At 37.8% G+C, this 12,555-nt stretch overlaps 1 protein-coding gene across 2 annotated transcripts; it reads left to right on the top strand.

Annotated features, from left to right (window-relative positions):
- The first annotated feature begins 1,569 nt into the window (after positions 1–1,569).
- On the top strand, positions 1,570–11,835 carry LOC112454204 (uncharacterized protein CG10915). Of its 2 annotated transcripts, XM_025015464.1 has the most exons (8): positions 1,570–2,489; positions 2,626–2,727; positions 3,091–3,315; positions 3,449–4,070; positions 4,231–4,326; positions 4,557–4,666; positions 7,038–7,520; positions 7,723–11,835. In XM_025015464.1, exons 1-8 carry the CDS (start codon positions 2,208–2,210, stop codon positions 7,735–7,737), a joined length of 1,935 nt encoding a protein of 644 aa, XP_024871232.1. In that variant the 5' UTR covers positions 1,570–2,207; the 3' UTR covers positions 7,738–11,835. The 2 variants fall into 2 exon arrangements, with proteins under 2 accessions (XP_024871232.1, XP_024871227.1); XM_025015459.1 differs by having other exon boundaries at positions 7,038–11,835.
- Positions 11,836–12,555: the final 720 nt, after the last annotated feature.

The raw sequence follows: 12,555 nt of genomic DNA, 5'->3' as shown, positions 1-12,555 counted from the left end.
ATTTATTTATTTATTTATTTATTTAGACCAGCAAGTATTATTTAATAACACCTAAAGAGGCAAATAATTGCCTGTACATAGAGCTGGTTTGTACTTTTGTATAGATTTCTCTTGTTTATTATTATAAGCATATATTTAAGAATCTTAAACCTTGTTTGCTTCAGCTAGGATATGTTCGAAGCATTTTGCTGATGAAGCTTTTACGAAGCCCTTACAACAACATCTACTAGGTTATTCACCTACACGAACTAGGAAGATACATCCTGATGCTATCCCGACGTTGCATCTCCATGCAGTACCTCCACTAACATCAAACGAAAATGTGTTAGCTGAAACAATGCCTTTGCCTGTATCAAATGAAGTTTCGATGGATGTTGAACAGACACCAGCATCGTCCAGTATAGAAGAACAGACACCAGCATCGTCCAGTACAGAAGAACAGACAGCAGCATCGTCCAGTACAGAAGAACAGACACCAGCAAAATATAAAGCAAAATATATAGCCGGATACGTAGCATTTAGATTTAAAAGCACAGATAAAACATTAGGTATTGAAACGCGTCAATTGAAAACAACGGGTGACCAAGATTGGCTGCAAGTTATTTCGCGAGGAAAATGTATGTATCCGAGTGACAAATTATTACAATGTGCTCGTATAATGAATATTGAGTTTGCTAAATATCACGGATCCAGTTTGAATAAAGAAAATCTTATATTTCAAAACTTAGCAAAAATAATAGAACCACAATTGAAAATTAAAATACCGAGAGAGGCATTACTATGCCTCATTAGGACTAGGACATATATTAGGCTGCGCGAAATGAACCGAGCGATTGCAATCGCAAATCACAGGCAAAAAAGAAGAAAGATGTCAAAATTTACTAATAAAAAACCTGTATATTAAATATTTGCATTTATTGTTATTTGATCTTTTATCTGCATCTTTCCTCTGCATATATAGTTCTTTATGTCGTACGCCACAATATATTTTTGTTTTGCGTCTCAGCTGACAATTCTTTTCCAATCGTTTTCCGACCAGTTTTGATTAAAACTAATAATTCGCAGAATTATTTTAATAATAAATGACTGGAAATTAAAATCTCGTTTTATGTGAAATTTTTCCGTACGTCGCAATGATTTTTATTCAATGCACACAATTCTTTTTTTCTTAATAATAATAATATTTTCTGTAATATCATATATTTAGACAAATCCACATAAAATAATTATAAAATTCGTCAAATAACAATAACGTTTCTAACATCTACAACGAGAGACAAATTCGGGAAACGATGAGCGTTTATCCGTATGTCACGTGCGTTTTTTTATATTTATATATTTTTGTTCATATATATTTATTTATTTATAAAACAGAATTTTCTCTCACATAAATGATCAACATTATTTTGTATTCACATATTGTCCGCTCAAAATGCTTTTATAAATGACTATTATAGATTCGCTGCTTAAATGTGCCGCTCAGTGTGACGTAAGGTTGGAAAAGTCGCTGATTGGCTGGGTTCGGAAATATGCGCAAGAGCATACCCTTGTATTTCTACCATGGTACCGTGTAGAGCTGGCTGCGCTTTGTGCGCTTGATTTGTCAAGGGGACGAGCGTAGTGTAGCGAGACTAGCGAGAGACAGCGGCCCGCCGTGCCGGATGCCGCCACGTTAATATACGTTCCCGTCGGCGTCGAGGCGCCGATCCGACGAGTAACGGACCCAGGTGACCGGCGACGAGAGAACGACGACGACGTCGACGACGACGACGAGAGGAGAAAGGACGAGGAAGACGAGGAGGAGAACGACGACAACGACGACGACGACGGGAAGAAGAACAACGCGCGGCCGTCGGTCCCGTGTCGGCGATGTGGCGAGCGTCCTGGGCCGCTGGATGTCCGGCGGGGGTGCTCGCGCGTCCCGTGACGGCCGTGGCGAATCTCCGGATCGAGGGGTGAGGGAGTCGACGTAGGGAGCAGCTTGGGGAGCGCGCTCAAGCGACAGCTCGTGCGTCCGAGCGAAGTGCGAACGTACGAGTGAGCGAGTTTCACGAGATCGTCCTTTCCGAGCCGCGCGTCAGAGCCGGGAGGCAACGACGACGACGACAACACCCCCGCTCGTCGTCGTCGACGGTAGGTAGATAGCTCACCCTCTACGAGAGAGAAAAAGAGTGAGGGAGAAAGAGAGAAAGAGAGCGCGCGCGACAATGGCATCGCAGAATCAGGGCGCCGTCAACGTTACCTCGCCCGGTATCACGTCGGCAACGACGACGATGACAACGACCACGGCTAACGGGCCGCCGTCGACGTCGGCGCCGTTACCGGGCACCACCGTCCCGACCAGCGCGGCCACCATCTCGGCCGCGAAGACGCAGACCCTCGCCTCTGGTGCTCAGTCGTCGCAGTCGCAATCCCAGCAGCAATCGCAGCAGCAACAGCAGGCCAACAACATCGAACCACTGGACAAGAGCTCCTCCAATACTCTAAAGGTACGTTTCCTGGCATTGCGTCTTCTTCTTGGCTTTAGAGTCAGATGAGCTGCGAGCCTGATGAGGCCTTGCGGTATCTGATGAACTGCTGATGAATTTTGGGAATGTTTAACACGTGCTTTGTGCATATTTGTAGCGTAATCCAAAGATGGAGCTGAGCAAAACTGATTTGCTGAAGTTACTGGGATACCTGGAAGGCGAGCTCCAAGCGAGAGACATAGTGATAGCAGCATTAAAAGTAATCAGAATAATATAACTGTTACTAAAGGATAGTTTTTAGAAGCGTCTTATAGTTGTCCTCTTGCATAACTGTAGCAAGTTTTTTCAGCTTGGACAGTAACATGCATAAAGTTGTTGGATAATAACTGTAAAGCATACATAATGCGATTTGATGTTCTTTTATTTTAAAACCATCTCACTGTATTATTTTTTAAAATGATACAAAAGATAAAGGAATTATAAAATATTGAGTTAAATTTTAAGAGTATTTCTCGCATGACGTGTTAATCCTCCAAGCTCTTTAATCATCTTTTAACTTCCAGACTATGTCGCGTAATGGTCGTTTGGCTTGTTGCATAACAATCATCGTTTTTCCTTTCAGTCAGAAAAAATGAAACACCTTCTAAGTTCCCGGTATCTTAGTAGTACTGCAGATCCACATGCGGCATTAGCTCGCGACATTGCGATAGTAGGTGGTGTTATTGGTGTTGAGGGAAATCAAATTGATCAACAAGTCGCTAGTCTAGAAGCACTAGTGACACAGCAAAGAAAGGCGCAATGTAGGATGACTAAAGTCCTTAGAGATGCTGAAATTAGGCACAGATCGGTATGTATCTTATTTTTATCGTGTTTGTTGTTACATATTGTAGCAGCAATGCGATATATGTATAGCATAAGTATTGCAATGTATTATTTTATTTTATAATTATTTTTGCCTCATTATGAATAAATATCTTTAGGTAATTAAAGAATTGGAGGAAGAGAAGCGGAAACACGAACATGATACCGCTCAAGGTGACGATATCACCTATGGTCTTGAGAAAGAGCGGACAAGATTAAAGAAGGAATTAGAATTAGAGAAACAAGAAAAGAAAAAACTAGAGATGGAATTAAAGAAGGCCAACGATCATCTCGAGGAAGAAAAAAATCGACAGAAGCAGATAGTACTGCTCCTCTTAGCGGAACGTAAGAAGATTATTATGAAGTACATTGAGGAGAGGAAACGATCTGAGGATTTGGCACAAATACTCAGCGAAGAGAAGGTGAGGATAGACTCGATGGCCGAGGGCCTCGAGGAAGAGAGTAAAAAGTCACTGCAGATGGAAGCTGAATTAGAGAAGCAATTAGCGCAATTCGATATCGAGAGGCAGCAATATCGGCAGGCCCTCGTGAAAGAGGAAAAGAGAGCGAAGGATTTTGAGACGGAATTGGAAAAGTTACGAGTCGAAATGGACACGTGGAAGGAGTCGCAGGCTCGCGGTCCTGCCAGGGGAGTTGGGGTAACTCCACCACCGCCACCCGCAAAACCAGCCAACTTGGTCGCCATGCCGACACTCAGGCCGGCTAGTGCTCCACAACCAAGTATGTTATTGCAAAGTTATAAAAATAGAAATTACGCATATCAAAGAAGATGTTGTTGATTGGTATGAATAATGAAGGGAATTTTATAAGACAAGCTCACCCTTGATATACGTTTGATATTACAAAAGAATCTCTTGTAATTTTTTTACATTTTTTACAGTGAAAGGGGCAGTCTTGGGTACAGGGACACCTATGGTTAGCAGTAAAGTTGTTCAGCCTACTGCGACAGTATCCAGTGTTCCTGTCAGTGGACCAAGTAAGACCTTTTTTAGATATCTCAATATATAACATAAACAATATGTACATATAAAATTTAACAAAATACATTTTAAATAGTAGTATAAATATATAAAAATATGTATTGTCCTTAGTTTAAATGAAATCTTTGATAGAATATAAATTATATATACATATATATGAAAATATTATTTAGTCAGTTTTAAATGATAAAATGTTAAATAATAAACATAATTTTTTTTTCTTTAGCGACTGGGATTGCTAGGTCTGTAACACCTGGACAGGCACTTCGCGGAGTCGCATATACGCCTAATTTAACATCTGTGGGTGGAGAATCTACAGCTCCTTCAGATACGCAGGTAACCTATCCACATTTCCCTACACACTCGACGTTAATCTAAAGATTATATAGAGCCTATTTATACACGATAGATATTTTTATATTTGACGTTGAGAAGTACTCGTACTTCGCTAGTATTTTCTTGAAAGAGAGAAAACAAAAGATGCTAATTTATAAACAATTCATCATTGTAACGATAGGAAAATTTAGTTGGAAGTAGAAATCAGCTAAATCAAGTCAGTATTGTGTTTTGTGCGAATAATAAGGATTAGCTTTAATTCGATATATTTTGTGTGTCATACAGATATTATTTAAAAGTAGATCCTGAAAAAAAAAAAATTAAGTTTACATATTGTAAATTATAAAGACAGATAAAATATTCTGTCTTTTAAAATAATATAGAATTTTATTACAAAGACTGTAATTAATAATGTAAGTAGGCTCTTTATAATTTAAGAGATACATAAAATTGAAATTTTAGGAAAATAATTTTCCGTGCACAGTGTACCATCAATATAGATGTTAAATCTTGATTAATAATTGAAGAAATTTTGAAACATTTTATATTTTTGAAGTGTAAATAGTTGTGTATTTATGTTGCATTTCCAATCGTTTTTTTTTTCCAACTCAAGATCCATCTTATGCAATTAAAATATGTGGAAGAATTTTGTATAAAAGAGTTATTTAGCGAATAATATATATATATATATATATCTATATATATATATATATATATATATATTTATTACATCACTTCCTATAGCTTTGTTTAGTAGGAATAACGTATTTGTTATCACTGATTTTACACAAGCATTTTATAAGCTTTCCTCTAGTCTTATGTATCTTATTTCTATATTTTTATAGATCATAAATATATCGCACTTTAGTCATATATTTATTGCAATTATATAATTATTATTATTATTATTACAATTAATATGTATTCATCTTTTTTTATTTAAAAACAGATGTTATATGTACCTATTTATTAATTTTTTTTTTAATGAAAGATGTATACATTTTGATAACCAATTTGTTACGTTCCTTTGCAAATAACATTTGGTTACAAAATAAAGACACGAAATATATCTGCACTGTTAAATTATATAACAATGCAGAAATGTTTATGTAGAATAATATTAGATATTACATATTAAAAGAAATAAATTTAAAAAACTAAATTAAAAAAGTGAATTTCGCTTGTTCCAAAAACAACACCGTTCTTGGCTTCTACATAATTTTATGTTTGATGCACAAAACTTCTGTATTGATCGGAATATATTCTCGCTACTTCTATCAGATGGTGCACTAAAGTTTAAGAACCGTTGCCTCACAAATTTCTACAAATAAGATCGCTATAAATGTCCGCAAGATTATTTTGAGCCAGTTTTGTTTTACATTATACATGTATATACCTTTATATACACGTTCACGATTTATTTAAAAAGTTAACAGTTGTTGTACACTCGCAATATTATACACACTTCCACCGTATACCGATCTTATAAGTTAGCACATCATCGATACCTAGAGTTATATTTTATTACGATACTTTTATTTTGTGTACATAAGATTATTATTATTTCACATGTGTACATCGACCGATTCCTACAATTAAAAAAAAAAAGATTGTATGCAACTCATTTCTGAGCTTTATTTACAAACTGCCCCAGCTTGACTTCCTAATCGCAATAGCGTAATCGCTACTACTAAATTATACGGTCTTACGGTCTTACGAACTTTGACGTATTACTACTACTTGGTTTGCACCATATCTTAACAAGTAGATGAATACTTGGCCAAATCGAATTTCTTACATTCCGACACAATCTGCAGATTGAAATATTTATTTCTCAAAAACATAGTCTGTAGCTCGTATATTTTCTCTGAAGATCTGTTACGCATATTAAGTTCTACTAATATATTCTTTGATTGTGTAACTCCAACACCACGTCTCAAAAGTCTTATTCTCTGATGATTTGCGAGTATGCCAGAAAAAAAGTGTTCCTATATCTTCGGAATTATCTATTAACAGTTTGATGATATACGCAGAATTTAATTTCAGCATCTCGAGAGCCTCGGCCTGAGTTGTGATCGTTTGCTGCTTAAATAACGGTGTTTCTCTCTCCTCCTCTTCGGGTTTTGACAATTTTTTTTAGCTATCGTACCTACCTTCCACCAAGTCTGTCTCTGTTTCTCTCTCTGTCTCTCTCTCTGCTTTGGATTAGTTCTTTGGTATGGTTCTTTTTTCTCCACCACCACCCTTTGCAGAGAATAACGGTTTTTTAACGATGTGCTCGTTCTTGTCTGGCGGCGGAGCGTGTACGAAAGCGACCGTCTCCGCGGCTCGGCTCTCTGAAATCGGTCATCGTTCTGTGTTCATTCCTCAGGCCGTAGACAAGCGACAGCCGATTGTACCTGCGCCCGTTAGTACCGCGGCCGCTGCCGCGGCTAAGCTTATCACGTCGTCGCAAGCCGCCGTCGCCGCTGCGGGGAAGCTCGGTTTTCACGTTGGCCAGTCTTCAAGTCCTGCCGCCAGCCCCACTGTTCAAGCACCCGCTGCCGCCGCCGCTACTACTGGTAGTGGTGGTGGTGGTGGTGGTGTCCTGCCCGCGAAAAAGCCGCCGATCTCGCGCGGCGTGCCGCCCCCGGTACCACCGAATAAGCCAGTGGTACCGCCGAAAAAAGAGGCGGCCGCTTACCTCCGAAGACCGGAACTGCAATCGCAGAACGCGCCGCCGCAGGATACCGTTAAGTACGGTAAACAGGCGGTCCCGTCGCACGGTGCGACGAGCGGAACCGCTCCTCCCATGCAAACGCATCAGCAGCAACCGCTTCCGGCGAGCACCACCCAAGCCGCCGCCGACGAAGAGGTCAGTAACAAGACGGCGGAGTCGAGGTAGATTTAGCGGAATAATCGTCATATATTCGCGTAAATAGGGTAAAAAAAAGATGCACCCTCCACCAAACGCATAATACATAAATGTAAATACGTACATACACACTTACATACTCACGCACGCAATACGCAATATGTGTTCAATATACAGAGCATCGTGTGAATGTTGATTTCAGACAAAGCCGCGTTGATTTAGCGCCGAAATAGAGAGACTAAAAGCGTACATACACTGCGATACGTAATAGAAAAAAAAAAAAAAAAACCGAGACGCTACGTCGCAAAAGCTTGGGAATCTATGCTGGATCTGCACGGTGCAAGAGATTCCGCGCGGGAGACCATTTCTGAGATTGCCAAGGGGGAGAGAAACGAAAAGGCGAGGCGCTTTGTACATTCGATAGACTTTCGATAGACCTGTCCTTTGAGGACGGCGAGCGGTGCGTGTTGTACATTACGACTAGATCTCATCATGGATCGGCGGCGTCCGATGAATGGATTTCAGGATCCTATTTGCAACGGAATGGCATTCCGGGTTGTGACCGGAGCAACCGCGAAAACTTAGAAATATTTCTCAGATATGTAAGATAGTCGCTGTGTAGGTTCCTAGCTCATTCTGTACGGACATTGATTATTATCATTGACGAGCACGAGTCGTTTTAGGCCAAATATGGAGTGTTGATTACGACGCGTAGATTTTATTAACGTCTGCAAAAATTTAAGGGCTCGTGTAATGTCAACTCTTAATTAGATTTTCGTTTCCTACTTGAGGAACGATAACGCAAAACGAGTTGAATCCACCTCTCGCAAATCTTATTGGCTTTGTAAAAAAATTTTTTTGGTACACATATTTTTATATATTTATAAATTTATATATATACATATATATATATATATATATATATATTCTGCAATCTCTAGATATTTTTTCCTCTACCTTTCTCGCCATTATATGTACTAGATAGTACACAAAGTAACATCAAGAATCTCAAGAAAATATCTCTTTAAGGCAGACTTCGATGTATGGCGTTTTGCAAGTTTACCACGAGTTTATCTGACCGGATTCAATCTGTTTCGCATGATCGTTCTGCATTTACACATATATATATCACGGGTAGAACTATAATCTTTACAAGAGGATAGTGCTAAAGCATTAAATAAATTCAGTTAACTAAACCAGATTGTCGGGTGCGCAACTTAGAATGGGAAACTAGAAACTCTATCACGTGCTATAATCACTGCCTTGTCTCACATAATTGCGTATACAAGCTACAAGCTTTAGAGCTATCTGGAAGAAACTATTGTACACATTGCCAAAGAATAGGCGTCACTGTTTTTTCAAGACACAATTAATTTTGTCATTGGAACTTTAAGAAAATGTCTGAGAAAATGGAAATAGATGAAGAAGATCCAGTGTTTTCTACTCAATCCTTTAAAACCCTTGATACAAAAAGAAATAGAAAAAGATGGTTATACATTTGTACATTCTAACGTCTTCTTTTTTCATGTAACGATTCATTCGTATCTCAGGTAAAAACGCTGTGTTACGCTAAAGTGTACGATGAATAGGTGGATCGTAGAGATATTAATTTCCTCCTCGTAGGTTTTTTTTACTGTCATTAATTTAGCACGATAATTGAAACCTATTATTTAAATCACGAACGCTAGAAATTTGCATTTATTGATTACGATTTGATAAATCTCACGCAATTTACCGTGTATCGTTGACGACACGTTAATCCTTGCAACGCCTTAAATAGCTTTCGTCTTTCAGATTGTGTTATTAATCGTTATTAATGTAAAATCAATGTCCATCATGCGTAGAAAAATGTATATATAGCCCTATGATTTTAGGATTCTTAGGTGGCGTATCCCTAATTACGAGATACGGGGTATGATCTCTATGAAATTACGAATAATACTCCAGGCATTGTAAAGTCTTCCAGTGTTTTACGTTATACGTACGTTTGTAGAATTTAAGTTCAGGGTTTAGTCACGACAGTCCGATAATAATATACGTTAATTGATTGAATGTACCCTCGCTATATGTAAGGACTGAGTCATCCTTTCGATCGTCATTGCGAAACACAAGCGGACAAGTAGTAGGAACTGGGACCAGGGCCAAGGGGATTAACATGCAGCTTGCAACACACCGAGAAGACCATGCTCGCAATAATAGCAACAGCAAGAGAACAAAAGTAACCGCAACAATAAATAGTGAACTTTAAATAACGATAACAATAATAAGATTAACAAATATATCGCTAATGATTACGTTGATTATTGACGATAATAGTGGTAATAACTGATAATATGACATTAATAGAGGGAGAAAGAGTAACAGGACGCTAACAAATGTGTAATTTTAGTAGCATTTAGCAGCAGCAGCAGCAGCGACAGTAACAATAGTAGTGTATCAATTAATAGTAGAGAGTAGCGCTAATGACTATAAATAATAATAATATAATAGATGTGCTTCTCGAAATAAGGGAGAGAAATCATCAGCAAAAAAAAGTTATCGATAAAAAGACGGAGATCTCATCGCGCGTTGTGCATACTCACTATCTCTAAGTCAAAATAATTCAACAAAGAGATTCGTCCGAGTTAGATTGGGTGTACATTTAAGAGTTTTACTCTCCGAGTAGTGGCTCTCTCGATAGCAAACACTGTTTAAAGTTAGAAACGAGGAATGGCTTTTAATGGCTAGAGTCTACTCGAAACTATTATCCTCCAAGAGGGCAATTCTTGATATGTATTTGTACGCTATAGATATAAAAATTTATACGTATATATAGAAAATGGCAAAGAAATGTTCAGTAAAACTCTTAATGAACATCTGCTTTCGAAGGCCGCTGTGTTCTTACGTATCATTCACCGCACAAAGTTTTCGTTTTTCGTGTCCATGTGACTAATGGATAGCTTAATTAGCAATTGACACGAGAAGGGTCCGATCAATACTCTCGAGCGAACTATCGAAAATTATCTCGCGTGTTACTTGGCAGTGTTTTACATCCCTCTGACTATTTTATGATTTTGAAGGAACTGCTGCGTAAAATATCGTATTAAACAAGAAACGGATCCTTTTGGTGTTAATTTTACACCAACGCGCATATATATATATATATATATATACACTCGTATAAATACACAAACGTAGATCCAAAAAAGACGAATAATACTTTGTATACTTGATAGGTAATCAGTGTACATAGATATGTACGTAAAAGCGTAAGTTAGTCATAAAAAAAAAATAGAGACGTTGATGGAATTCAATGAGTCATACAAAATCGTATTCATGTCTTGTTAATTTTATCGAACACATGGATGTATATATACGTGTATAAGGCATAGTATACCAGTCGCGTGTTAGAGGTGGGCGGGTTAAAGTTTTAAGGGAGACAGTCATTTTGTTGACACTGAAAAAAATGTGAAATGCGGATATGTATCTACTGAGTATTTAGACGAACGTCGGACAATTTTGAGGCCTGACAGCCTCGCATTTTGAGACTGTCGGGAGACTATTCTGTAAAATTGACTCATATCTAATGCTAGCGAGCCATCACTCCACGATTTTTGTTGGCATTAATTGTACTCATTTCCAACTGCATACGTTAATGGTGGTATTTAATAACCGCAGACTTTAATGATGAACCCTCCTGACAATGCAATTTATTTCACATATGTTACAAACTTTTCTCCGTTTGTCCGGGTTTGCTAAAACCGGATATTAATTTCTAAATACCCCAACAAAAGCTATGCAAACGCGTTTTACATATAAAAAAAGGTATACATTGTAAATGTCGAATTGAAATCTGAAATTTGAGTTTCTCATGATACTGTAGATCTCGTGGTGTTGTTGTCTGAGTAGGAGTATCATCATCGGGTGACTGTCCTCGTACGTAGAAAAGACTTTACCGTTTAAGTGATAGCGAGATATTAAAAGAGAGAGATAAACTTTTATACATGCGAGATGTTCTCGCGAACGCCATTATATGCATATTACGTAACTCAATCAAAGCGACCCTTTTCTCTCCGCAATCCCACACGGGATTGCGTGTGTTTGTTAGCGGCAATTGTGCTAAATAGAGTAATAAAGTAAAAGACATTAACCGCGATCAGCGGCTACGAGCGGAATAGAACCGAAAATCGGAGTAAAATCGAATCGTGATTAACTGTAATTATAAGCCAGTAATTAGTTCGGCAAATGTACAGAGGGTGCGAGTAAAATAAATTATTTGTTTTAATTCTCGCAGATAATAAATGTAGTGATAATTTTTTTTTCTCTATTAAAATATCTGGATTCTGTTAAATTTTTTTTTTTACATTTCCTCATTTTTTAATAATTAGAAGATTTGATAAATTTAATAAAAGATTTGATTAGATATCTATGATAATAAAGTAGCTTAGCTACTTTTAAGTTGGAACCATGTTAAGCGAGATAAGAAAAGTAATAACTGGCTCGTATTGAAATTTACTATTGTTGTTAGCGTGCAATTGCTATTGAAATCACATATTTCAAATATGTTCTTCAATACGCCTTATCGTTGCTTGTCTTTTACCTTAGTACGACAAAGCGCGAGAAACCTCACCCATGTCAAAGTACCGGATCAAAATAATTGTACTCACGAGTGCGAACACGAGACGAACGTTTTATAAATGTTATATTATTAACTATATTCTCTCTCTCTCTCTCTTTCTCTTTCTTCAGAACTCTCTCGTAGTAGATAGACCGTTGTTCTCGAGCGGGGCTGTCCGAGAGAATACATTATATTATTAATTGACTAATTATTAGAACGTGTGTCTCGTGTGGCTGGATAGGCCGCGCCGAGGCCTTCCTCGAGATTGTAAATACTATAATTATTTAATACCGCTTATATATATATATACATACGAATCTCTAGACTTAAATAAAAAACTGTGATTTTTTTACGTTATTAGGCATTATATATATTCGGTTGCCGATTTATTTACCGTCTGCTCTGAGTTTACCGAACAGCCTATCGCCGATGTAATTC

Source organism: Temnothorax curvispinosus, unplaced genomic scaffold, assembly GCF_003070985.1.
Source record: "Temnothorax curvispinosus isolate PA1 unplaced genomic scaffold, ASM307098v1 QBEX01000426.1, whole genome shotgun sequence".
Taxonomy (NCBI): Eukaryota; Metazoa; Arthropoda; class Insecta; order Hymenoptera; family Formicidae; genus Temnothorax; species Temnothorax curvispinosus.
The sequence above is the reverse complement of the archived record's forward strand: the minus strand, read 5'-3'. Positions and strand labels throughout refer to the sequence as shown.